The sequence below is a fragment of the Genypterus blacodes genome, unplaced genomic scaffold, assembly GCF_046128005.1.
Source record: "Genypterus blacodes isolate CSIRO-AG114 ecotype Tasmania unplaced genomic scaffold, CSIRO-AGI_Gbla_v1 ptg000030l_1, whole genome shotgun sequence".
Classification (NCBI taxonomy): domain Eukaryota; kingdom Metazoa; phylum Chordata; class Actinopteri; order Ophidiiformes; family Ophidiidae; genus Genypterus; species Genypterus blacodes.
The window spans coordinates 4,472,122-4,498,111 of record NW_027466843.1 but is presented as its reverse complement, the minus strand read 5'-3'; the positions used below and the strand labels follow the sequence as shown (position 1 = coordinate 4,498,111).

Sequence of the window (25,990 nt, the reverse complement as noted above, 5' to 3'; positions counted from 1 at the left end):
GGGTCTCTCCCTGCAGGCTGTCCTCCTCCGTTATTAAAGCTCCTCTCCTCCTTCTCCGCTCGCCTCGGCTCAGACGCAACACTCCATTTTAGGAAAGGAGGGTGCTATGACTTAATCAGGGCTTCCCTGTGAGAAATGCGATGCGAGTTTGCGCCCATGTGTGTGTGCGTGTAAGCTGAACCATTTGGAGGGTAGCCTTGTTAGGGATAGTAAGGGTGCTGGCCCAGCGAGGACAGAGAATAGGTGTGTGTGTGTGTGTGTTTGTGTGGCAATGGTGCAAAACTAAATCAGGTGTAAGCAATGTAGCAAATGTGAAAGTGATTATTGTGAAGAAGAGTCGGTTTGTGCCGTTGGCGCAGATGAAGAAAGAAAGGGAGAAAATAAGTAGAGATGGCTGGAAGGAGGGAGGCAATGTGAGAAGGACACGCATGAAGGAATAAAAGAAGTAACCTTGTCTCATATTGAGAGTATCCAGACTAGCAAACACATCTGATAAATGTAGTGCGGTAAAAAGCTCAGCATCCCTTTGTGTGGTATGGAGCTGATATGCTACACGTATGTACATCCTCACGTGTGGGAGGCAGGTTAGTAAGAGGAGAGATTATGCCTGGACTGTTCGACGGTACAGCTGATGAATTAATGAAATGGTGCTGATCATTCCTTTAATACCTCAGCGGTAACCCTCAATTAATCAGATGCAAAATTGACAGAGGGAGCTGCAGTTGAGATTTCCTCTGAGAATTCATTGAGGTGTCATTGCAATATTATCTCTGAGTGGGCAGAAGCCTTCTCAACGCAATGACAACTGCATTAAGAGTTGCAGACGGTGCCAATGTTCTTTCATAACTGCGTAACATGCAGATTTCAGAAGTCATCTTGCACAAGCCAAAGCCGCATCCTCGCGGGAATAAGACCAATCCATCAAGGCAATTAGTTTGGCTAGTACAAGACTTTCCTCTACATCAACTGCCACTGATTCCTGTTCCCTCCGTCATCTTTCTCTATTTTAAGGGGTCAGAGCACCGGCGGTACTGGAACGCTTATTTTTTTGGCTCGGGTTACTATTATTATTATTGATTTTATTGTTTTTCTTGCTTTAGAAGTGGTTCTGCAGCCCAAACTGTGACGTGCACATAGGGTAGACAAGGGTTACATCTATCCCCACACAAACAATGACACACAACAACCAAAAGACTTCTTCAACTAATCATGAGGCACACGGTCATAAAACTTCTATTAACTTATTTTGCAACCAATCTGAATCTTTGCAAATGCAACAAAGCCACTCAGTCGCTGATTCTAACCAAAGCACACAGGTCTGAGAAGAAAAAAGTCTTCTTCTTAAATGTAAAAACTGACTTCTGGCATGTATGGCTAGTATCCAATAATCAATCAATCAGAAACATTAATAGATGAATTCATCAGGACAGTAACATTTGTTGCTAGCATAACTATCTATCCTCAATATATGTTCATCCTTATCTCTATTACTTCTCATCACTCCCAGGTCCGTCACTAAATTATACAACCCAGGTTGTTTGCCAGCAGCAAAAGTGGCTCTTTCTTCATCTTTAAAGATTCATCCCACTGGTGTGACTGTGTGTAATGTTGAGGTTATCACGAACATCCTCCTTGACTGGTGTCTCCTGAGAAGCTGAACTGACATAAAGACTCCTATGCTGTACAATATAAGCACATGATACGCTCCGTACACGGTCTCACTTCATTCAGGAGAGTCTGTTTTGCTGTAAGCACTGTCCAATGTCAGATTGGCTTTTGGCCAATTGTGCGGCGGGATGACGTTGGACTAGCGATGATCAAACTGTAATACACCGATACAACAGCATAAGGTACTGAACTAAAGACAAAACTCATCAAAGTAAGTAATACGTTACATTTCTGTCCGTCACATAAAACGGCTTTGTTTGCAGGGGGAAAACTTAAAAAAACAAACCCAAAAAACATTTTGCTAGGGTTTCAATTGTGGGGCTTGTAAGGGCAGTTTTGCATTCAAAAGATAAAAAGTAGCCAAACATATTCAGGAAATCAGTACTCCATGTTGCAGCACGTGTTCCTTTTAGCTAGCTTAGCTCATCTTACTCAGAGTGGCTTAGCTTGATCTGATTGGACCTCCCTATATGTTGGAACTAAAAATCAGTGTTTACAGACAGCACAACTAGAAAGATTCAATGAATACATCTAACAACAGCCAGCCACAACATGAGAGATTTTAAAAAAATGCGGTGTGTGTGTTACATGATAACAGTTGAGATACTATTGGAAAAAAACTTAAACATTGTAATGTGAAATTTGTGGAGGGCTAGTGGTCCTGCTACTGCTTTAACATTCTGTAGGTTCAATAAATATCCATATACAGCCAATAGTTTGACACCAGAGCACTGGCACAGTCCTCACAGTAATTTGATTGCGGAGTTAAGTACAAATATGCCACAGCAATGCACAGTGTAAAATGTTTAGTTGGTAAAATAGCCTGCTAAGATTTGGGTCAGAATGAACAAAAACAAATACATGCTGTGTGACTAATCCAGACAGAAAAAGGGATCGCTGCCGCTGAGTGTGGAGAGTGGGGATGGAGGCAAACTGCAGATGATGTGAAAATGTAAGTTAATAGTTTTGTCACCAAGGCACCAAGACACAGCGTTCATACCAGCGATAGTGTTGTGTCACTGTGTTGCAAGTATAAGATGACATTTTATTTGTTATAGATATCGAAATAATACTTGGTACCTGCTGTAACCATAATTCAGAGTTACAGGGGGTGCATGTGATAATGCTACACACATGTATTTATTATGCAATGATTCATCAATGGAAACTGTTTGATTCTTAGTTTCTTCCTGCAGTTCTCTCTTTTTGTCATTTATCTCTCTCTTTTATGCGGTGACGATGATGTTTTTCCAGAGTGGAGGTGAGCTCTATGCAGATTCAATAGGCTGAACATAACCTGTTCTGGAGTGGTTACTATGGGTTACTATGGTGATGTACACACTTAAAAAGTGAGTCACCATCATGAGACGAGAGCCAGAGTTAAGCCAAAATTAGCCTCTGAACCTTCTGTTAGACTCCAGAGGTTGTGTGATTATGATGCTGATTCCTCTGAATGATTCCCCTCTCACCTTTGCCCGATTTTAGATTTTGTTTGATCTATCTTTGTTCTTTGTATTTGTGTTGTGTCAACAGTAGTATTGTGCAAGGTGAGGAAAGGCTTCTAGGTCTATCTGTTATTGAACGAGTTAGATAAGGAACATTGTCACCAAGTAATTTTCATGGAATCCACAGGAATCTAGCAGGAAACATACGTACGACTGTGTTTAAGTTAAACTTCACATTTCCATTGGTTGTGAAATGCAATTTTGTGAAAGGAATATCGTTCAGGATGCTGATGTCTTGTCACTTTTCAGTCTGAAACCCTGATAAATCTTCACGGATTACAACAAAATGCAATTCCAATGCTATAATGCTGGTTTGTAGCGAGGAATGCTTGTCGGCAACCGTTGTTGTAGTTCAGGTGTTGTTCAGCAGTAGGTGTTGTATTTCCTCTTGCACCATTACAAGTTACAGATATTACAATACACCACCTACAGCACACTTCAATTTATAATGTATAAATAAAACGTGAGCGAGTGCTTCATAGCAGTTGCACAGAGCATTCACAAGTAATGGTTTTCTTCTTAACATAAGAATACAGACAGAGTTCACACTTATGTAACTTCTGATATAGCAGTGAAACAACACAAACATCACCAATAATAGTATAAAAAGGGGATCATTAACAAGGTGTGGGATAATATGTGTGTATACCTACATGTGCCTGTGTCTGTGTCTAATATATGTATAAATATTGGTTTGGACATGGTGTGTGTGTGCTATCAGCAGTGGAGAAGAACAAGCGTCCTTAAATGTCACATTACTCAGCACAGTAAGCACACATGACATGCAATGTGTCAGGCCGCATCACTGTCTCCTCATGAGCATGTGCAGATGAGGCCCCCAGCCTTGCATGTACGCTCGGAACATACATCGGAAGAACTTGCGTCAAACCTTAGTATTTAAGTTTAATCACCTTTTTTCATATGCTGAAAGCCGTCATCCCTCTAGTCTAGTTGTTTTGTTATTGTCTTTATCATTTCCCAGTTAAATGAATCTTTGAGGGCTTCCCTTGGCCGTTCTTCCACAGGGAGCCGGTGCCGGGTTGACTGGTTGTGACATCAACTCCATGCTGAAACATGAAAACTCTCAGCATTCTCTTTGCTCCATTTCCCACCCACCAACAAATCATACTCCCAGAATGCCTTGCTTCCAGCCCATTTGGTACAAGAGCAGGAGAACTGTGATATTTGTAGTTTGTTGCCTGTTTTTAAATCCTTTTTTTCAGTTTTGACTGTAAAAGATGTAGGCTTAAAGATGCAATGGGAGTGATACATGGTTAATCCCAAATGTTGTTCAGTTGTGTGGATTATAAAAGGTCAAAAAAAATATGTTTCACCACATTTCACAGCTTTAGGAAGGCCAACATGACTTTTTTTTCTTAAACGAAAAAATGGGTATGTCATTATTTTTATACACACACAATTATACACAATTATACACACACACACACACAAATTCCCACTGTGCATAATTAGACAGACGATGCAGAATTGCTTGCATTCATAATAGAAACGAAAACTTTGCCAACCAAAAGAAACTAAGGTATTGTAAATCAATAGTACTTCTCCCCTCTCTGTAGTGGGATCTATCTATCTATCTATCTATCTATCTATCTATCTATCTATCTATCTATCTATCTATCTATCTATCTATCTATCTATCTATCTATCTATCTATCTATCTATCTGTCTGTCTGTCTGTCTGTCTGTCTGTCTGTCTGTCTGTCTGTCTGTCTGTCTGTCTGTCTGTCTGTCAAGTTACCCACATGGCCAAATTCAACCAGTGGTGCCTGTTTGTTTGTTTCCGTGACAACAACAGCTTGAAAGTAGTAGAGCTGGGACAAATGTTGGATACACACCTAACCGAGAAGATGTGACATCATTACCGGTAGGAATGAGGCGCAGAAATTTGGGAACAGCAGCTCTGCCCGTTACTGCTTCTGCCTTGCCAGCATAACAGCCCGGTGTTGCTATTCTCGTCTTTCTGCTTCAGTAGAAATGAAAGTTCTTACTCTTGAAAGTGTCCTTCTGCAATGAGGTCAGACAGGAGAACATTTACTCCAATACATTTCAGAAGGAACTAGAATAACACTGATAAGATCACATACCTCCACCAAGGCCCAAGAAGTCTGGAAACTTCTGTCTACCAGTTCAGGATTCTCATTCAATGTTTGAAAAAGGGGAAATTCCAAACCCCTCAATTAAGGCTGAACTAATTCTGAAACTCTATATGATGGCATAGAAATCCCCAAAACTGAAGATATGAATCAATACCTCTATACAACAGCACTTTTCATATCTAATCTTTTGATATCTGAGAATATCTCAATGCAGATGGTTTGTTTACTTATGGGATAATTTTAAAATGATGGTAAGTAGCACTAACTGAGATTAAGGCCTGTTTGAAATGATGTATAAATAACTACAAAGCAACATCAACATTGGCATCTTGCATTAGAAGTCTGATCTTACATTTCAAGGTACTTTGAATAATTCACTGTGGATATATTAGCTCATTGCCACATTTTACCACTTAAACTGAAACCAAACCAAATGCATCATAGTTTCTTAGCTGTAGTGAGTGGACCTGTGTTAAGGCTGTGTTTGTCAAGAGGCATTTATTAGCAGAGTTTTGTTGTGCACGCTATTTGTGATCATTTGCAATGAACGAATGAAATATGCAGCAGCCTTTTTTGGCTCATTGCGGGTAGAGTTCAGTGTTGTGGAAGCAGAGGGCTGAAAGGATTGGAGGGGGAATTTATGGGAGACTGCAGGAAATCCCAATAGGCTATAAAGCCTTGCTCCTCTTACTCTTTACCTTTACATCCCTAACCAGCTCAGAGGTGGATATAAATAAATGGATGGAGTGAGTGAGTGAGAGCAGATTTGGTGATGATGATAGAGATGAGACATACTGTATGTACATGTGACAGTTTCTGGCCAAGCTCAAATTTAACACAACATACAACATACGTCCACACTCCGACATCTCCCTCCCTTTGCTTTTATATTTTCTCTCCGTAGAAACTAGACAGCGTTTATCAACTAAGACGGCAAATCCTCTGTAAAACATGATTTCCAGGCAGAAGGACGACGCAAGCAAAGGCAGAAAGAAGAAGCAGAGCCTGAAGCTGAATGTGTCACCCAGCAAGCTGAATCCTGATTGTCCACTGATACACTGACTGGTACTGATTGTGCATAGAGAGGAAGGACAGAGGGAAGCTGTGTGTGTGTGTCTATGTGTGTGCCAGCAGGGACAGTGCATTTAGGACCATATCACCATCAGCAGCTGTTAGGGGTTCATCCTGGTGATCTCACAACTGTTCTATGCTAATTACCTACTACATGTTTATGTTTACATCTGCCTCTGCCTGTCTGCCCTTTGACTGCACCCCCTCATCTTCTTCCGTCTATCTGTCTGTCTGTCCAACAGTGAAACAGATTAACCTAACGGTAAATAGAAATCAATAACTGGAATAAGTTCCATTGAGAAAAAAAAATCATAAATCCATGTTTGCATATATAAAGATTTACATACAGTATACACGGCTTTGTTTACATCCACGCATTCATGTTTTTATTTACATTACTGGGGTATTCTTACGCTATATTTCTCTGGTGTTTTTGAGCAGAACAGTAAAAATAAATGCTGTTCATCTTGTGTGCTCTTTCGTAGTTTTCTCTCTCTCTCTCTTTCTTTCTCTCTCTCTCTCTCTCTCCTCTCTCTCTCTCTCTCTCTCTCTCTCTCTCTCTCTCTCTCTCTCTCTCTCTCTCCCCTCTCTCTCTCTCTCTCTCTCTGTCTCTCTCTCTCTCTCTCGCTCTCTCTCTCTCTCTCCCCCTCTCTCACTTGAGCACACTTCATATAGTTCAGATGCACTGCAGTATGCTTTATCAGCACGACTGTTGGAAGAAATACTATTGACTAAGCTTTCAAGCTCAGGTAACATCTCACAGAAATTCCCAGTCCCCCCATGCAGCACTGCTTCCATTTGTCCCTCCTTCTCCACTTTTGCCATCTATTTCCCCCAACACACCGATACAACCCCTGTCATATACCATAGGCACATGCATTCTTTCAATCCCCAAACATCCAAACATCATGCATAATGCACCACGCCACCGCCTGTGCTCTACGCGCAGTACATCAAACGTCAACACTAATGGCAAGTGTACTGTGGCACAGCGGTTGGAGTGACTCCCTTCAGGTTAAAGCTAGCAGTCTATTATTTGTGCCCACCTCTTCTTCCCTCTGCCTCTTAAACACACTCTGCCTGGAGGAAGCACACACTCCGTTGCTATGGAGTCAGTGTTCAGTCGGATATAGTCAAGCACACTTACCTGCACAAAAGGCAGAAGTGGGGATAATGAAACGGATGAATCGGATTGGATACTGTATATGCGGAACAGTTATGGGATCAGCTATGAATTGTGCCTGATTATGTATATACATCAAATGTGAACAATACTGCATATGAACACCTACAAATTTCTTTTCATATAGTAGACAACAGAGCTAGTCGCAGCTTTCCACACGCCCTCTATATGTTCACATGTAACCAAGGCAAGAAGTACATTAACTATACTTTGATCGTCATCCATATATAGTCATCTCACCTTGCCGTCTTTTGTTGAAGCTGCAGCTGCCCTCACTCACCTAGTTGTCATGTAGTGAATAGGGCGAGGGTGAGTCACTCCTGAAATGCAGCAGTTACATAAGTAGTGAACTGTAATTTGAAATAAATTGTCATTTGGCGCTGGCCTTTTGTGCTTTTTGATGGATAATTTGTGAAATGGGTTGCGTAGTAATGTGTTGGTGGCCCTGTTTATGCAGTGATGGAAGGCTTTCTTGTGAATCAATCTGCATGCTGGTCTTCGGTTTTGTCTCTGTATTTCAAATGTGGGATAAATGAGAAATGATGATCTTTTTGTGGGAGTACCAGTGTTTTATCTCACCATAATTATATGACTTTGATATGGAATAATACAGTGCAAGACTCATGTGACCGAACAATATGCCGCCAATATTCATCAGGATTCTTTTGATGTGCTTTGGCAAAGTTGAATCTTGCAGTTTTGTGCCGCTGTGTGAGCATTGGTTTTCTTCTTTGACGCTGTCCCTAGAGGTTGAAGTCAGGCGTATCCTTCACACTGCCTGAGCAGTCACTGTAATGCCAATTTCCACAGGTAATCCTTGTGCCAAGTCAGAAGCACTTGCCTGTCTGTTCTTTAATGCAAGGTTGTACAGATAGCAGCTTTTCCGTCATTTTTTGAGGACTGTTACTGGTAGTGTCACGGCTTAAATTCAGATTGGCTTTGAAATGTTCACAGTGCCAAAGCTTTCAACACAAAGCTCAATAAACAAATAATTGTACACTGTTATTGTTTGTCTCTGAGAAGGGGGGTTAGTTACTGTGATTGATATGAACAGCTCCCCAGAAATCGCTGTCAAAGTGTCTTAACCCCCAACCATTATAGTGTAGCTGCTCGCTGACCAGCAGTGTGAATGTGAATTTAATGAGCAGCTTCCAAGAGTCAGTATGTAGTGAGTGAGGAATAATTCATTTAACTGTTTCTACACCAGCAGTAACACTGGGATAGATTAAATGTACAGGTTTTCCCACTGCTGTGGACTGTGTCCGCACATTCGATAAGGACGTAATCAACCTCAACCTTGCTCTCTGGTTCCTCTTTACTGCTTCTCCTCCTTGTTTGCATCTCACCACTGAATCAGCATCACACATTGTTCAATGTCCAATGTCAGCCGTCGTTGGGAGTTGCCACAAATGGGGAAGACGCTGCTATTTATACACATAAAGTGAAAACCTGTGCTCTGTAACTGTGTGTAGCAGCAACTGTCCAGGATTTGCAGTGTAGTCATGTTTTGTTGTTTATGTCCTGCCTCCTGTGTTCTCTTTGTGGACATGAATGAATTGTTCAAATGTGTGTTTGTGTGTGTGTGTGTGTGTGTGTCCATATTCCATGACGACTCCCCTAGTCTGTACCATTTCTTCACCCCCCACTAAGTTACCTCAACAGTCCAGGATGAACCCACTTTGGTTTGTGGCTACTGCATTTGAACTCTTGAGTGCTTGAACTGGCTTTACTATGTTTGTGTTAAGTTCCTGTTATGTAATGGAAGATGATAATTACAAGTGATTACCACGTAATCTTCAACCTTGTGACTTTGACTTAAGCGTCTAGTACATTGGGGTTGATCAAGATGGTTGATTTCTGAACACACACGCTTTATCTCAGTTTCTTAGAAGCGTGTTCATGTAGTCAGTCATCCATGCCATTCTATATCTAGCTGTGCTAGTAGGAGGAAACCAATCAAGTTGATACTTAAGTGCTGAGTCGGTAGTGGGAGGTAACCCAGCGTTTCCCCTCTGGGAGTTGCTGTCCATTTCATCCAATTCCTTGTTGAACAAATCATCCATAGCTGATAAGACTTGGTTTTCTGAGGCAAAGCAGGTTCCAGCTAAAGCCTTTCTCCTGTTCAGAAAGCAATGAAGGTCTGAGGATGTCAAATCTGCTCAGACTCTGGAACTTGTGTGTTAGAATCGTTCAGAAACTATTGATCAACACTCCAGGATTTTGAAGACAGAATATGACGTTCACATATGAAAACACTTTAACAATATGAGCAAAAAACCCTGATCACCACCACCGGGTGCTTTTAGTGTGTGTCTGTCCTCATTGGCTAAAACAAAGATGAGTTCATATGCTGCGAGTGTGTCCCCCTGGCACAGCGGACACGGCGTCTGGGCACAGTCAACGCTCGCTCTGTTGGCTCATCCTTACTTCTCCATCACGACACACACTTGACAGGCCTCAGCTGCTGAGCCCTTTACCCTCACCTGCTCACTCGTATCTGGCTGCCTTCCTGCTCTCCTCTCCCCTCTCTCTGTTCGTGACGGCTTTATACTTATGTGGTTCTCATCATTTTGGACCTGTTTTTCCAGTATCTCAAAACCTGCCAACAGAACCTGCCAAGATAATTTTTTTGGGCAGTGTTTCCTCACACTGCACGACATTTCAGAACAGTTTTACCATTTTGTCATTTCCCCCTTTGGTTTGCTCCGGTGTCCTCACTTAGTCTGAGGACATGCAGGTTCGGCCCCAGGATAAGTGGACGTAGAGGATGTCCAGTCAAATTGCGTATGACATATTAGATGTAGGAGTGTATGTAAACACCGTGTTACTGTAAGAATGATGCACATTTGAACCGTACCTGCACACCAGCCGTCACATAAATAATTTGCTGTACGTATTTTTGTCCTCAGCGAGCGTGCAATTCTGATTCGGTGGCTTTCACCGAAGTGGAACCTTTCTGTGCTGATGTGTTTGAAACACCTCGCACACACACGAAGGCTCTGTGGGTTTCTTCTGGAAGCGTGTCGATATGCATCACTTCCACGCGTGCACTGGCGTACCTCTCGTGGGAAATTTGACGATTTTGACTTTGTGGTTGCTGGAACATTAATTAGCAATGTGTTGGGTTTTTTCTTTTTTTTATCTCTTGGCTCTTTGATGAAGTCAGGAGACACACATCTTTGTCTTTCAACTACATTTCTTCTCTGTTTCAACCAATTAAAGTGGAATTTCTGCTTCAGACGCCATCAACTTGTTTTTCTCATCTGCATATTGCGTCATTCCTTTCATGAGAGCCGCCTGTTCTTTCAAATCCCACTCTAAAATGGCATTTCAGCTGGACCAAGTTCGAACAAGCCAGCTCATTACAGTAAATATTGAACACATCCAGCTGTAGCTGTGAGATGGCGGTCTGCTCTGAGCCTCAGTGCCCTCTGTGGCTTTTTATGTACAGGCTGCTCTGCATTGTGTTATAGGCTGTAAGATGTAACAGCAGCAGAGCACAGTGCAGAGGAGGACCGCAGCCGTACAAACGCAGTGAGATAGATGCAAATAGGTCAACAGAGAACTGAGAGCGAGGGTACAAGAAGTTGTGAAATGATTCTGTATATTGCTGTTGTCTCTTTGCAGTGAGATGATATGAATTGGGACGGACAGATCACTTTGAAACGCGGCTACTTCAGTAGAAAGTAGCTTGTTTGGCTGCCTAATTACTCCAAAGTCAAGAAGCTGTCGTGTGTATCCTTTATTCATTTGTAGCATTAGTGCCACATCGGTCAGATCAAGGTTGTCGATTGTTGTCATCTTTGTTTTCCTCCATCAGAATCAGAGGTGCTCCAGGTGTTCACATTGCCCCCTGCTGGATAAACTGTATATAGACTGCTTTGACGCGATGAGTGGTATTTGTGCTGTAGGGAGGGACTTTGATCAAGAAGTCCCTGGGGCAGACAGACACATCCTTCAGGGACGGATTTGAGTCTGAAGCCAAACAGTCCATTGTTGTTGCTTCTGTCACATGCAGCTTCATCTCTCGTCAGCCGCGTGCTTGAAAGCTGACTGGCAGACAGCTCACAGCTAAGCGTGGTTGAACTTTGGAGTGCAGTGTCAGAGCGAGGAATCCCCGAGTGGGTAACACAGAGTGACAGAAAGTGCACAACTGAGTATCCTAGCAATACTGCTTGTGTTGCAGCTGCACTGGCAAGCATGAACTTTGTGACATATCCTGACCCAAGTCACATATTCCACTGGTCCCCAATGTGTTTCTGCCTTGGACACCTTTGAGTCACTTTCTTCACTCCTCTTCTTTCACTTTTCAGTTGAAATTGTCTTCAGGTTTAGTAAGAGTTCATTACATTGAACAATTTGTCAGGATTTTGCGGCCAAGAGAACTTTGGTTTAATTAAATACTTTGTCATCGTTTTCTTTTGGACACGTGCCGCCCATAAACGTAAATGTTTATAGCTACTAACTGGACACTCGAGGCATTTATCCACATTTGCTAACTCAGTAGATTGGAACATGGCTCCTTTTTTTATGTTTGCACTCAAGGACATCTCTCATTGTCCCATCATGAATGTGTTGACGTCATCTTTGCCCGTAAGTGCTGTGGTTTGTCGGTTGTTTGTTCTCCAAGTCAGATCCCCTTATGGTAAGTGGTGAATAAAACATTACTGGTTAATAAAACATTACTAATTGTGATTATGGCATTTCTTGCAGGAAAAGCTAGCAATCATTACCATTATCATTATCGCAACTGTCTGGCTGTTGCTTGGCCCCAGGAGAGAGGTGAAATATGGAACAGATGTAAGCAATGGCCCGTGAATGGGCTCCTGATTTGTGTAGGAGGAGACGATGACGAGGGCGACGTGATGCTTGAGGGGCGGGCTGCAACGGTTTCTTAACAGTAGCTCCTGCATCCAAGGGCCTGTCACTGGTTTGGGCAATCAAGGGACAGATTGGGGAGAGCTGAGAAAGGGGAAGAAGTCAAGAAGGAGTGTAGAGGGTTGGAACAGTTCAAGCCCCCTTTTTTTTTAGCCAGAAGCCTCTTTTTTCAGCTTTCTCTGTTTCCCTTCACACTCTTTTCTTTTGCCAATTTTCCAGTTTCCTCACAGTCTCCTCCTCTCACACAAACTTGCTCCGTTGCAGTCACATTCCGATGCCGAAAAGTGTGCAAATTGCGGTTGAAATCCCACACCTCCTCTCTCCTCCTCACTCTCCATCCCTCTTGCCTTACCCTATATATGCCTTGCTCTATTTTTGCAATACTTTCTCTCCTCTTTGCCCTCTCTTTGTCCTCCTATGTTCACTTTTTCTATTTCCCTATTCTCTCGTCACTTTCCAAGGAAGCACACTTACATGCTGTCCTTGGCAGGTCACAGTTAGACTATTCCGCGCGCACACACACACAAGATACTCTTGGGGTCAGTGTACATTGGTTGAATGTATTCCTGTGCTTATACAGTGAAACATGTCCCCTTTAAAACAGTTATCCAGAATACACACATGGTTGCACAAATGGGATATTGGTCTTTGGTGGTAAGTTAAAGTACTTATAGTGAAGAATAATATCCGTCTTAGGGATACTGATACAACTATGGGAAGGAGGCAGTGGCTCAGTGGGTAGTGCTTCCGCTTGGGAACCAGAGGGTTGCCGGTTCGAGCCCCTGCCGAGGTGCCCCTGAGCAACGCACCGAACCCTCAATTACTCCCCCCTCTGCGAAGGGTGGTAATGTAATGTAATGTAAGTCGCTTTGGATAAAAGCGTCTGCCAAATGATTGTAATGTAACTAGATACATCTTCGCCTATTTTGCCCTCCAACATATACATAAAATACACACTAAGCAAAGGCTAACACACTGTTGGTCACCTTTATGATTTGATATTTCTCTCTCTTCCAGCTCTGCATGAGTTCCCGACAGACCTATTCACACACAAGGAGAGGACAGAGGGAGCTGTGGCCCTACATATACTGTGTGTAAGTTCAGCTCTGTTCGTTCACCTGTGTGTGTGTGTGAATATCTGTGTGTGTGTGTGTGTGTGTGTGTGTGTGTGTGTGTGTGTGTGTGTGTGTGTGTGTGAGAGAGAGAGTTGTGTGCAAGACTATGTAAGTGACACTGGTCTTCTTCTCCTGAATGAATGATGTAATCACATTTTCAAGTCGCAACAGCCTCAACACCCAAAACCAAACATCCCCATAAAATGCATCATTTGCAGGGAGGAACTGACACAGATATTTTGGAGGGGTGTCATGCTTTGTTTTGAGTTAATAGTGAGGTAATTAGTGTCAGATTGCCCTCCAAAAAAGTCGTGCGAGAGTAAAGCGGCTCTGTTTGAGCAGAAGACAGCATCTTGCTATACAGCATGACGCAATACACAAACACTCTCCTCTCCTCCCCTAAAGAGTGAGTTGTAGACAAGAACTATATTTGTATAGTGCTGTTGTAAGTGCCTCTAAGTGGAAAAACAAAACAGAAACAGATATTAAAGAATGTGTGAATGCACAAACCAGAAAACGTAAGTCACCCTTTCAGCAGAGAGAGGACATAGCAAGTTTTGAAGGACACATACAAATATGGGTAGAATACAGCTAACAGCTCTTATCTAATGTAGTTGTACCACGTGCTAATGCCGTTTTCCAGCAGCACCCTGTGGGTTGATTCCATGCTCTGTTAATACCTCATGTGCATGACCAGCTTCACTGACCTCTCAGGCAAGGCCGCAGCAGGGGGTCAGTGTGTGATGTTAGCCATGTAGCCCCTATGACATCACTCTAGTACAGCCTAAAGTAGGCACAATGTTCCGGAACATAGTGACCCATGTTGCGTTGGTCTCTTGGGGGCTGACTGTAATGGAAGCTCTTGCCAGCAAAGCAGCATCTTCAGGGCCCCCTGCTGCGCATAAACAACCATAAGAAGTACAGAACGGAGCATTTTGCACCAATTGTTGGGTGAAACTTTTGTCCGTGTCTTGACCTAGAGTGTACCCCAACTCCCCCGTCTTTGCCTCTTCTTGCTGCAGGAGGTCAAGTGAAAGTAACCTTCTCCTAGCTCCTGGTCTATTACAAACTGATTTAATGTACAAACTGACTTTTTGCTGTGTCTAACCTTTGATACTAAGGACTATGCTTCATTTCATGGTGTCCTCACTGTACTCTGCTTCATGGAGAGAAGGACAAACTGGGTATTTTAGGAAGGGCAAACATGTCTCACATCAAGTGTTCACTATAGAAGCTTCATGTATCCATGTTCAACCTGTCATGTATTAATTGTCTAACTGGTTTTGTTGATTTTTGACAGTTTCATTCTTGGTCATTGATCATTCTTTCATTCTCTCCCTCCATCTGTTTCTCTTTATCTTTTGTGCTGTTGCAGACAAATGGCTGCATGTGATGCGTGTGTTGGGTGTTTATGCAGTAATACATGTGTGGAATATATAGTATCTAAACTATCCATGGCACAGATTATTTCCTGTTCTCATTAATCATGCCATGTTGAGACCATTGAGTTGAGAAGAGAACTTCCTTCACGATTGTTGTCATTCACCACATAATTCACCATTTTTTGGCATAATACACATATTCATACGTACACACACTTCTTAGTCAGAATGTTTAAATCAGATTACAGTCAAGACCGCATAAACAAACTTCACTTGTAAGCTTGCCTGTGTAATGAAACTGTAAGTGGAACTCTCTTCCTAATGTTATTCATACATTTTTGATGTTTGAACATTTAATGTGCTGCAATATACATTTCATATACACTGTTTCATTTTTCATGGTAATTTACATATACATTTAATGTGGCCCTGAGAGCTTTTCTGTATTTCTATTTAGGGTATGACATGGAGAGAGATTGCCGCAAAGTAATAGAGAAATACATGAAAAAATAACCATAACCAGATGCATTGGCTTGGACATTTAACTCAAAGTACCATATGCCTGCAAATGCATTGGTAAAGCCAACAGATATCAATGTTTATAACTGTCTTTTCACAGACCATATACATTTTCTGTGCCCTGGCCCTTGTCTGTGATGACTACTTTGTCCCCTCCCTGGAGAAGATATGTGAGGTATGCATATGAGGTCAAGTAGAGTGTGGTAGCCTGCATACATACATACATACATACATACATACATACATACATACATACATACATACATACATACATACATACATATACTGTTCATACTACTGCTGATTTATCATGGTTGGTCACTGCTCCCATAATTGTTTGAAAAGCAGGTGTTAACTCCTTTGCGACCCTAGGTTGACAACAGCTCCTATGCCTACATTCTTAGGAGAGAGTGTTTCTGGATATGAATTTGAATATCAATTGAGCTGTTGTTGCGTCTTATTTGTAATCTTTTGCCCGTCTAGCAACATCAGCATTTCTATTTTTTACTCTGATATTGATGAAAGATGATTCTGTCGTAAAAATTAAAACATGTAAAGCTTGTTGATGCCTATAGAAATGTATACAATGAGCCAAACCACTGGTTAGTTAGTTAAAGTTTATCTGTATTTTGCTCCTTACTTTTTTTTCTCTCTCCCAGCGTCTCCATCTGAGTGAGGATGTAGCAGGTGCGACCTTCATGGCCGCTGGCAGCTCTGCTCCAGAGCTCTTCACTTCTGTCATAGGTAACTCATCCTCCTCTTCCTCTTCCTCCTCATCCTCATCCTCCTCCTCACCACACCATGCATCCGCCAATCTCTTCACCTCTTCTCCTCTGACAGCAATACATGTCACAATAGCTGAGTTGGGGAGGAATCATGCATAGCTTTTAATGGATACTTTAATGCTTTTATCCCCAGAGACCGGCAGTAAACAAATATAGGCCTTCAGTACACTGAATCTCAGTAGAATCACATTAAAGTCATCTTACATAATAAGCAGCAGAGAATAGCTGGTGAGGAGCAAAGGCTACGCATTTTCCTTTTTTATCTTTGATCATGGATGTGTATTCACTGCAGTAAATCTATTTTAGCTAAACAGAAAGGTGTACCAACAACATTAAGAGCATCGACTTCAAAGGCTGGGCTATCATATTATACCATCTGTGAGCCTAATATACATCTGAAGTGGGTTGAAGATATCCAGTCTCAGCAATCTCAATGATCATATTTACTATAGCAGAAGTGTTGCATTTACGTGCTTAATCAATTATTGTGCCCAAAGTTAGTTTAAAGGTTGAATTACAGACTATCTTTCAGTCAGTTTTAGTTTTGTATTTTAATATGTAATCTTAAATTAGATTAGATATAATGTAAAATGTACAAGTAGACATTTAACCAAAAAAGTGTTTTATGAATTAACAACCTGTTTTAACCATTTAGTGAATTGAACCCTAAGCTAGTTAATTAGAGATGTTGTGACAGTTGTGTGAAATCTGTTTGTCAAGTACGAGTGTCAAGTAGGAGAGCGAGCCTTGTCATAACGTGTTCTTCTGTGTGTGTGTCTGTGTGATGTCTCATTCTCTCCCCAGGTGTGTTCATTACCAAAGGGGATGTGGGTGTTGGCACCATTGTAGGCTCAGCTGTTTTCAACATCCTCTGCATCATCGGCGTGTGCGGCTTCTTTGCTGGCCAGGTATGACGTCATCAAAACATTAACACTGCTACAACCCAGTCCTCTGCTCACCTGGTACCAATTCCACTGAGAAAAGGCAGCAGCCAAATGTCACTGTTAAATATTCAGCCTGCAGGCAGACTTGAATGCACTCATGCATGCATGCATATTCTTACATAGAAGTACACAGTACACACGTGCACACTGCTGATTTATGCATGCAGCGTCTAGATATGTTTACCAACAAATTTGATCCTGAGGAAAATCCTTTTAAAATATAGATATGTTTCAAATGCAGAATCCTTTGGTCTCATCTAAAACTCTATACAAACTTCAGACATCGTTCAATTGGCTTTTTCTATTGTTCCCAGAACTTGAATTTGCTGTAGCTTTTCTGGAGAAAATTCTTTATATGTTATTTTGTGATGATAATGTGATGTGTTTTTTTTTTATTGCACCAAAGAAATATGGTATATACAGTACTTTTGCTGTATAAGTTACAGAGATAACAAAACACACTGCTGCCTCTCTCTTAGTGTATCTGACATGCCTGTGAGATGGCAATATCTTACAGTGAAAGAAGCAGAATACAAGCTCAAGCTTTCTGCTCTGAGATAAACACTGTACGTGCCCTCGACTCCAAGATTGTGTTTTATGTAACCATAGTGAGATAATGAGGGAGAAAGGTAGTGTATTGGAGGGATTGGGGGCATTGACATCAATATAACACTGTCAAGTCCAGGCTTGTTCATTACTCTTTGCTACTTCATCCATTACTGTTTCTTCTACAAAGCCCTATTGTAGAATGAAACACAATATCTTTATTCTGAGCTTATGTTTTACAGCAATGTTGGTGTCTTGTTTGCTTTTTCTCCCTCACAGCAGCGAATGATTCCATAGCTGGGAGTGGTACATGCAAGATGTGACTTCTGACCCACCACTTATGTGTACAATACCAATGTTGTGTGGGAAGACTGAGATGCTGAGTGTTACAACATTAGTCACGCTACTGTGGGCACCTGTGCTGTATTTGATTATATAAAGGCGATAAACACACCGGCACCTTTTTCTACGTAGGATGGTACTTTGCATTTGACTGTTTCAGAGGTCAACTTCAGAACGCCTCTGTTTACATCAGTATGGTAATTATGGCAGAGGTGTTTTTGTTACACACTGCTACTAAACTCAGGTGTTACTCCAAGAATGTATGAATCGATGCTGCATAATTATTTTTTTGTGTGTCTCTCTGTTTGCAGGCAGTGAAGCTTTCTCATTGGGCACTACTCCGAGATTCCATTTATTACACATTTGCTATCATAGCCCTCATTGTGGTAAGGTTTTAAATATTTACACAGGAATGCACAACACATCTGATCAAGTGTTTAGTATATAAATGCGCACACAAAAGCACAAATGTGCCAGGGCCGCATTCTTGGCAGTGATTGTCCAAAACATGCAGGTATACAGATTGTAAGTGAGGATTTTGGGGCTTATTCTGTCACACCAATGCTGCTCAAGTCGTGAAGGTTTTCCAGTTGAATGTGCATGTTTGTATATGAATATACTGTATATGTGACATGCTTATAGAAAGGGGCTATGTGTGTGCTATCATACCATTACAGTATGAGTGATAGAGGCAGATGATGAAAGGGAGGGAACTGTGCACACTCCAATTAACCTTACATGCCATAGGACATCCACTGTGTTCTTGTACATCAAACCCAAAAAGACACTCATTTCACTAGGACATGACAGTGTGTCGCAGAATCTTCAAGTATTTACATAATCAGTGTTCAGCATGCCACAAGCAAAGCTCATAAGCATTGTAAAAATTTACTTTTTAAATGACTTCCTGACTTTGAATTGCACTTGTTGAATCTAAAGGTCATACACTTTTCTCTGGCTGCCTAAGCTCTGTGATACTTATGCCCCCTATTGGAGTAGCTGTAGATCTGTAGACTTGAATGTACTGTACGCTCATGCTGACCTCCAGCTAATGAGCTTTTTTTTGTTTTTCCTCAACAGTTCATCTATGATGAGAAGGTGTGCTGGTGCGTACCGAATACGTTTCAATATGTCTGATATTTGAAATACTGATGTGTTGTACAATTTTTGCTGACGTTTTTTTGTGCACAGGTGGGAGTCTCTTATCCTGATTCTCATGTATGCTGTCTACATCCTCATTATGAAGTAAGTGCCATCACCTTATACATGTTCACACTTTCGGTTGAATGAGTAGATGATTTTTCTATTTAAAACTCTTAAGATTCTTCTTTAAAACATTTCTCTTCAATTGTTTCCTTCACCCGTCATTACAAGGTTTAACGGCAAGGCACAGCGCTACTTAGACCGTCGAAAGAAGGGCTCTGTGAATCTGGCCAACGGGTTGACAGGAAGCACCGACCTGGAGGACAATGTTACATGCGATGCTACTGCGGTTCTGCTCAAGACAGGTAAAATCTGCTGCTATGGTGTTGTTGGTAAAATTATGTCTAAGCACAGTCTTGCATTTCTATGTTTTCTGTTTTATTTGTTGGCTGTTTTCATAGAGCTACTGAGATTTGGTGATTTTGGTCTGGAAATTTAATTTGATTTAGGTTATTGTAAGAGAGGTGTTGGGATATTTTGAGGTACAGTATTTATACAGTATAAACAGGTTCATATTGGTCTAGAACTTGAGAAAACTGTAAACCAGCAGGTGTGCATGTCTCCTCAGCTAACTTCCACTGTAAGCCGTCTGTGCTGATGGTGGACGAGCTGCTCTCTGCATATCCCCACCAGCTGTCCTTCTCTGAGGCTGGCATGAGGATCATGATCACCAGTCACTTCTCCCCCAGAACTCGCCTCACCATGGCTTCACGCATGCTCATCAACGAGGTAAATCCACTAGAGTTTGCGTGGATTTACACATGTATCTGTAGATATAAAAATTATCAAAATGCAAACAGGGGAATTATGAGTCGAATGAGAACCATAGCAAGACTAATAGCATGTCCTTTTTCCAGAGACAAAGGCTGATCAACACTACTGAGACTCGAGTCAACCGCATCACAAATGGCGACTCGGACTCGTCAGCCCGCGCCCAGACGAGGCAGGGCTTAGAGAACGGGATGGGCGTGGCCGGCCAGGGGCTGAACGGGAGGTACAGACTTCAGGGAGTGGACTCTGAGAATGAGACGGAGAATGAGAATGAGGATAACGATAACAACGCAAACGACGAGGAAGGAGAAGGAGAGGATGACAAACACGGGCCTCTAGTCCCATTCAAAATCCCAGGTATTCTCATATGGTGTGTGTCTGTAGTCATTCTGTATTAAAGGGGACATTAAATGGGACATATGCATGGTATGCATGGTTGGTAAGTAGTTTTGACACATTTTATATTTTATTTATATAGTTTATATATCAGTCTATGTGTATATAGTGCTGCTGGAGTAAGGGAGTGAGTTGCTGCACATTAAAGCCCTGCAACATTTGCATATTAGATCCCTTAACAGAAAATAAGAACTCTGTATAATCGGTCCCATTTAATCTGACATCAAACGTTGTTTTGATGTCGGGAGATACCAGTTTCTCCTCAAACTGCACTGCGGACTCAGACACAAATGCAGTGCAGCAACAGGATATTTCACATTTTCCTCAAGGAATGTGACTTTCAATTTCTCCTTGAACTGGAAAAACTCATCCTTCTACTCTAACTGTGTCGACTGTAGCCTCTCTTTGTTAAATTTACATATTCACAACGGAATGCAGTAAATACGAGCTTGAAGTCTGAAGGTTGTCAAAAACTATTCTCGGCAATGATGGAACAAAATGTTATGCTCAAAATCATTTTAACGGCTATCCCTCTCTGTCTATCGACCTTTAAGCGGGTGCGTGTAACAAGCTGAAGTGGCTGGTCATGTGGCCACTGTCCCTGCTTCTGTTCTTCACCGTGCCGAACTGTGCCAAGCGGAGCTGGGAGAGATGGTTCATGGTCACCTTCTTCACCGCCACAATGTGGATCGCTGGCCTCTCCTACATCATGGTCTGGATGGTCAGTACAGTCGATTGTTAACCTGTAGTGTGCCACAAATATGCTGATGTTTACATGCTGATACATCTGCCTCTGCATCTATATTGGGGGGGTAGAAACTGTTGTGTTCCTCCTGTTTCTGGTTAGTTTCATTTAGTTTGATTTCATTTAAAAACTGTGATCTCTAATTCAATTTTAGTTACATCATTTCAGACTTAAATGAGAAATGTATCATTCTTGGTGGGCACTGAAGCCCTGAGGAAGTCTTACGTGGGATTGGTTTGAGAAAAAAATGTTTCTATTTGCTCTCTATGTACATCTGATATATTGTCGAATATGAGAGGCAGAAAAAAGAAAGTATAGATGCCACATTCAACTTCAACGACATCAATTTCATTTGGACCGCAATGAGCATCTGATACTCATTTGTTCCTTTTTGCTGGTAGCTGGTAATAACTCATTCTTACACTTTGCCTAATATAGCTTTCTAAAAACAGGATGCATAAATTATCAAATGCTTCAATCTCATAAGTAGTGAAATAGCAGACATGATGGGTTTTGCCAGCTGTAAAACTCTGCAGGTTTCACAGCATTTCAATAGGATTTCAGAAAGTCTGAGCTCAGTCCACACAACCAGGTTATTTCAAGAAATAAAGTTTGGGCTCATATTAGGATGTGTTTACAACCTCAATAAGAAGTTGCATCAAAGTTCAAGTTGCATTAAATGATGTCTGTCTCTTTGATTTCAGGTGACTGTGGTCGGCTTCACCTTCGGTATCCCCGATGTCATCATGGGCATCACCTTCCTAGCAGCAGGCACCAGTGTCCCAGACTGCATGGCTAGTGTTATAGTCGCACGGCAAGGTGCAAGCACATACACACCAATGCACTTTGGTATATCAGCATATACACATTCAGAAACTTGCCTGTGAATGAGTGGTGGAGCATAGCAGAATGGAATCATGTATCTACAGACCCTGACAGTGTTCCTCTCCTTGCCTCAGGTATGGGAGACATGGCCATCTCCAACTCTATAGGCAGCAATGTGTTTGACATCCTGGTCGGACTCGGCCTGCCTTGGATGCTGCAAACGCTCTGCATTGACTACGGCTCCAACGTGAGTATGCAACGCTCCCCAGCTCAGCCAGAGGAGATTCTGCCGGATAAAGATAACTGATAGATAACAGATAACTGAAAGACTGACTGAAAAAAATGTGTCGATGAAATCACAAGAGGGGATCATATACAGTAGTGGATAAATATATTGGCAACCTTGCATTTATTTAAAATAACACACTGAAAAAGACATTTGTAAAATTCAAACACTTTATCATCTTGTAATATAATTAAAACAAACAAAGGGAAATGAATACTGAATCCTAGCTTATACCACACAGAAATCCTAACATTTTTAGAAATGGCAAGAAATGATTCTATTTCACCTGTGGTGAGTCACAGGTGCCTGCAATCTCATCATCACTCAGTCAATCAGTTTAAATGGAGCAAAGAACTCATTCTGCTGTTTTGTGTCAAAATAAAATAAAAGAGAAGGTCAGCAGATTGTAGCCAAGCGTGGACAATCTCAAGGCTACAAGCGCATCTCCAGAGACCTTGTATCGTCCGTGTGCAATCTTATCAAGAAAGTTTAAGGCCCATGGTAACAGAGAGAGATTACCATGGTTTTTTGGAGCACAATGTTCCACCCAGCGTCACAAAGCTGTGTTTCTGTCAAAAGCCATTTGTCTGGACTGTTCTAAAATTGGCCAGCAATTAATCCAGCAATTGTGTCCATAGGTCCATCTAAACAGCAGAGGACTCATCTTCTCTGTTGGCCTCTTACTAGCCTCAGTGTTTGTCACAGTAAGTACTTCACATTTGAAACTTCTGTTTGTGTGTCGTGGACCTTCATAACATTGCATCACCTCACCCACACACACAGTATTTAATAGAGAGTCTTGCTGCAGGTAAAAGGATAGTTAGTCCAAATTAGATAAAGACATATTTTACATTATGTTTACTTCTACTACTTTGTTCAATTTAATTGAATTGTTACGTTGTGTTATACTATAAGTATCTCTCTCTCTCTCTCTCTCTCTCTCTCTCATCAGGTCGTTGGGGTCCATTTGAACAGATGGACTCTGGACCGGCGCCTGGGTCTTGTCTGCCTCTTGCTATACGCCATCTTCCTCTGCATCTCCATCCTCATCGAGTTTAACGTCTTCATCTTCGTCAACCTTCCTATGTGCCGAGACATCCACTGAGGTCTCTGTTCTTCTTGCTCTTCTTCCTCTGGCTGGCACTAATGCTGGAAACCTCATTTGGCTTCCACTTCCTTGGTGCCCCGGAACCAAGTCCTACCTACCATTTTCAAATAGAAAAATAGAGCTCTGTAAGGTTTATCTTTGGTGCAATACACACGACATGAAGGACACCGCACGTTTTGGTTTCTGGGACAGGGCAGGGGCCGCGAGGAGAAGGTCCAAGTCATGATCGAAGGAGATGCCAACCACTTGGCGAGCAGCGGGGATCACTGCATTTGCTGACGAACTGAACAAACTGGTTAGGAGTGAACTTAACTGTATTAACATCAACATTTCACGACTGTTGGTGAAGAAGCTGCTACTGTAACTGGCCGACTGTGGGGAAATAGAGAGAAATCATGCGCTCATAGTGATTTTTAGCCAGATTGTTTGTTACTACTCTTTGTACAAGTTTGGATATAAGCACACGATTAAGGTATTTTTAATAAAAGACTGGCTTTCTCTGTATATATTTGAGAATTATATTAGTACTGATATTTACTGATTTATGAGATTCAGGCCCAGTCCTGTGAAGCTGAATGATCTGATGACCGTGATTATATTGTATATTTTAACCTAATCCACCCAAAATGCTTACGTATCTGCTCAGTTTCAGCCCTAAGATATAGATACAGCATGCAGTACACACTACACATCACGTCTAGCTTTGCACTGACAGAGAGAAACTAGATATATTCAACTGTTGTCTATATAGTCGATTCTTTGGTTGGTTTTCTTTCTTTCTACAAGCAGATGTGGGACTTTTTTTTCTTTAATATAATCCATATAGGAGAGGGATCTCCCTGGAATTGAAATCCAGCACTGTCACTTTATTGATTAGAGATATTATTCTATCATTGCAAAGCATCTACAGGTACTCTAAACATGTAACTACTGATTTTCCTTCTAGATTCTAGACCTCGCACTATATGGAAAAACTAGTTTTAGCCTCTGAGTTCAGTATAACATTGTTATTTAAAGCCAAAAGTATTTTTGAAATAGGATTAAGAGTTGGAAAGTTGGACAGTGCCAGTGTTCGCACCTGCACAGTGTTTGTGTGTGTGTGTGTGTTTGCGAATGTGTGTGTGTATGCGTTGTATTTGCCACATTCTCGATAGGACCCGGGGATACCGCTGTTACTGGGGAGACATAATCATGATTTATTTATGAATTAATTTATTCAAAGATAATGTCTAAGCACCAGTTTCGGCCCTTTGGATCATGTACAGTGTCATAAATGGGAACGCTCTCTGATCTTTCATTATAGAGCTGTACATTGTACTGTATCTAATATATAATCTAAGTACTGGAAACTGACTTGATGTTTATATTTAAGAATACAGCTTTCTAATTTATAAGTTTTGTATAGTTTGGAAATATATCGCAACATTTCTATATTGTGAAAAATGTTTTATGCAGATAATGCACGGCATGTTAACCCCTGCTGGTTTTAGTGGCTATTGAAGTTTTGTGATTAGGTGAGAAGGACCTTTACTAGCCACTGATCCTAACATGATGGGATGGGTGGAAGCTAACATCGCTAACCTCCAGCAAGTTAGATTAGAGCTGAATTTACACAGAGTAAAGATGTTAAAGTTTCACTCTGAAAAATAGGTGCAGACTGAAAACCCTCTGAACTTTCACATCGTATTGTTTCTTAAACACAGTGCTTGAACTCTTGTGCCATCTCTTATATTTGAGGCTTCAAAAACAATATTTGTGGCCATTTTCCTGCTTGTATTTGAGCCAGAAACACCATTGTCAACAGTATTGCCACTCTGTTTCCGCATGTGTTCCAAATAAATGTGGAAGATGTGTTTTTCTTTTTTTTATTGAAGAACATTTTTGAAATTCTCTGAGAAACAGCCTCAGACAGATGGTGATGAAACACCAGCAGCCACAAGGGGGTGCTATAGAGTTGTGCGTTGTACATTTCCAAGGAGGAAATAGGGCTGCTTTTCCACACACTAGAGTCGGTTGTGTACATTTTCAGGTAGACTACATAGAGAAAACCCCTGGTTGGTTTGCATGCCTCTTTCATTATTCAGATTATGTTGTGTGTAAGGTCACGCTGTACATATCAGAGGGATATGCTATTATGAAAAAATGTTGGAATCATTTCTGTTGAGCAGTTCTATTTGAGATGTATACAACTATTTAGAAAGTAGGCCTACAACATTTAGTTTTCAACAGGTGTGTGTGTGTGGTTTTATGTCTTCTGAATTGTTTGTAAGTCCATCTTTTCTTTCATGAGGACCTCTGGGGAGAGATAAGCTTGTCTGGGTCCCAGGGGTCTTCTTGCAATAAACTGATTTACATGCACATAATGTTATTCCTGCCTCTTTATTCATCAATAGATTAATCACATAGACTTTTTTTTGTTTCTAACCAAATTAAACACATTATTTTGATCAGCTTGTTTGTTTTGGGTTTTCTTTAGCATCATATCTTTTGTGAAAAGAGAAGAAGGTTTACATAATGATTTTGTTACTTCAGAAAGAAAGAAAGAAAGAAAGAAAGAAAGAAAGAAAGAAAGAGTCCAGGTGAATCTCAGCATCACCTTCC

General features: G+C 41.4%; 1 protein-coding gene across 1 annotated transcript in view; it reads left to right on the top strand.

Moving 5' to 3' along the window:
• The window catches only part of LOC142994519 (sodium/potassium/calcium exchanger 3-like), a 31,561-nt gene extending 5,825 nt beyond the window's left edge, over positions 1–25,736 (top strand). Inside the window, exons 3-17 of the mRNA XM_076145207.1 lie at positions 13,440–13,516; positions 15,539–15,613; positions 16,098–16,182; positions 17,028–17,131; positions 18,367–18,441; positions 19,136–19,161; positions 19,247–19,300; positions 19,430–19,563; positions 19,827–19,987; positions 20,116–20,386; positions 20,980–21,146; positions 21,875–21,989; positions 22,130–22,242; positions 22,920–22,985; positions 23,234–25,736. Coding sequence (XP_076001322.1) covers positions 13,440–13,516; positions 15,539–15,613; positions 16,098–16,182; positions 17,028–17,131; positions 18,367–18,441; positions 19,136–19,161; positions 19,247–19,300; positions 19,430–19,563; positions 19,827–19,987; positions 20,116–20,386; positions 20,980–21,146; positions 21,875–21,989; positions 22,130–22,242; positions 22,920–22,985; positions 23,234–23,386 — 1,676 coding nt within the window. The 3' untranslated portion in view covers positions 23,387–25,736. The remainder of the gene's footprint in view (positions 1–13,439; positions 13,517–15,538; positions 15,614–16,097; positions 16,183–17,027; positions 17,132–18,366; positions 18,442–19,135; positions 19,162–19,246; positions 19,301–19,429; positions 19,564–19,826; positions 19,988–20,115; positions 20,387–20,979; positions 21,147–21,874; positions 21,990–22,129; positions 22,243–22,919; positions 22,986–23,233) is intronic.
• Positions 25,737–25,990: the final 254 nt, after the last annotated feature.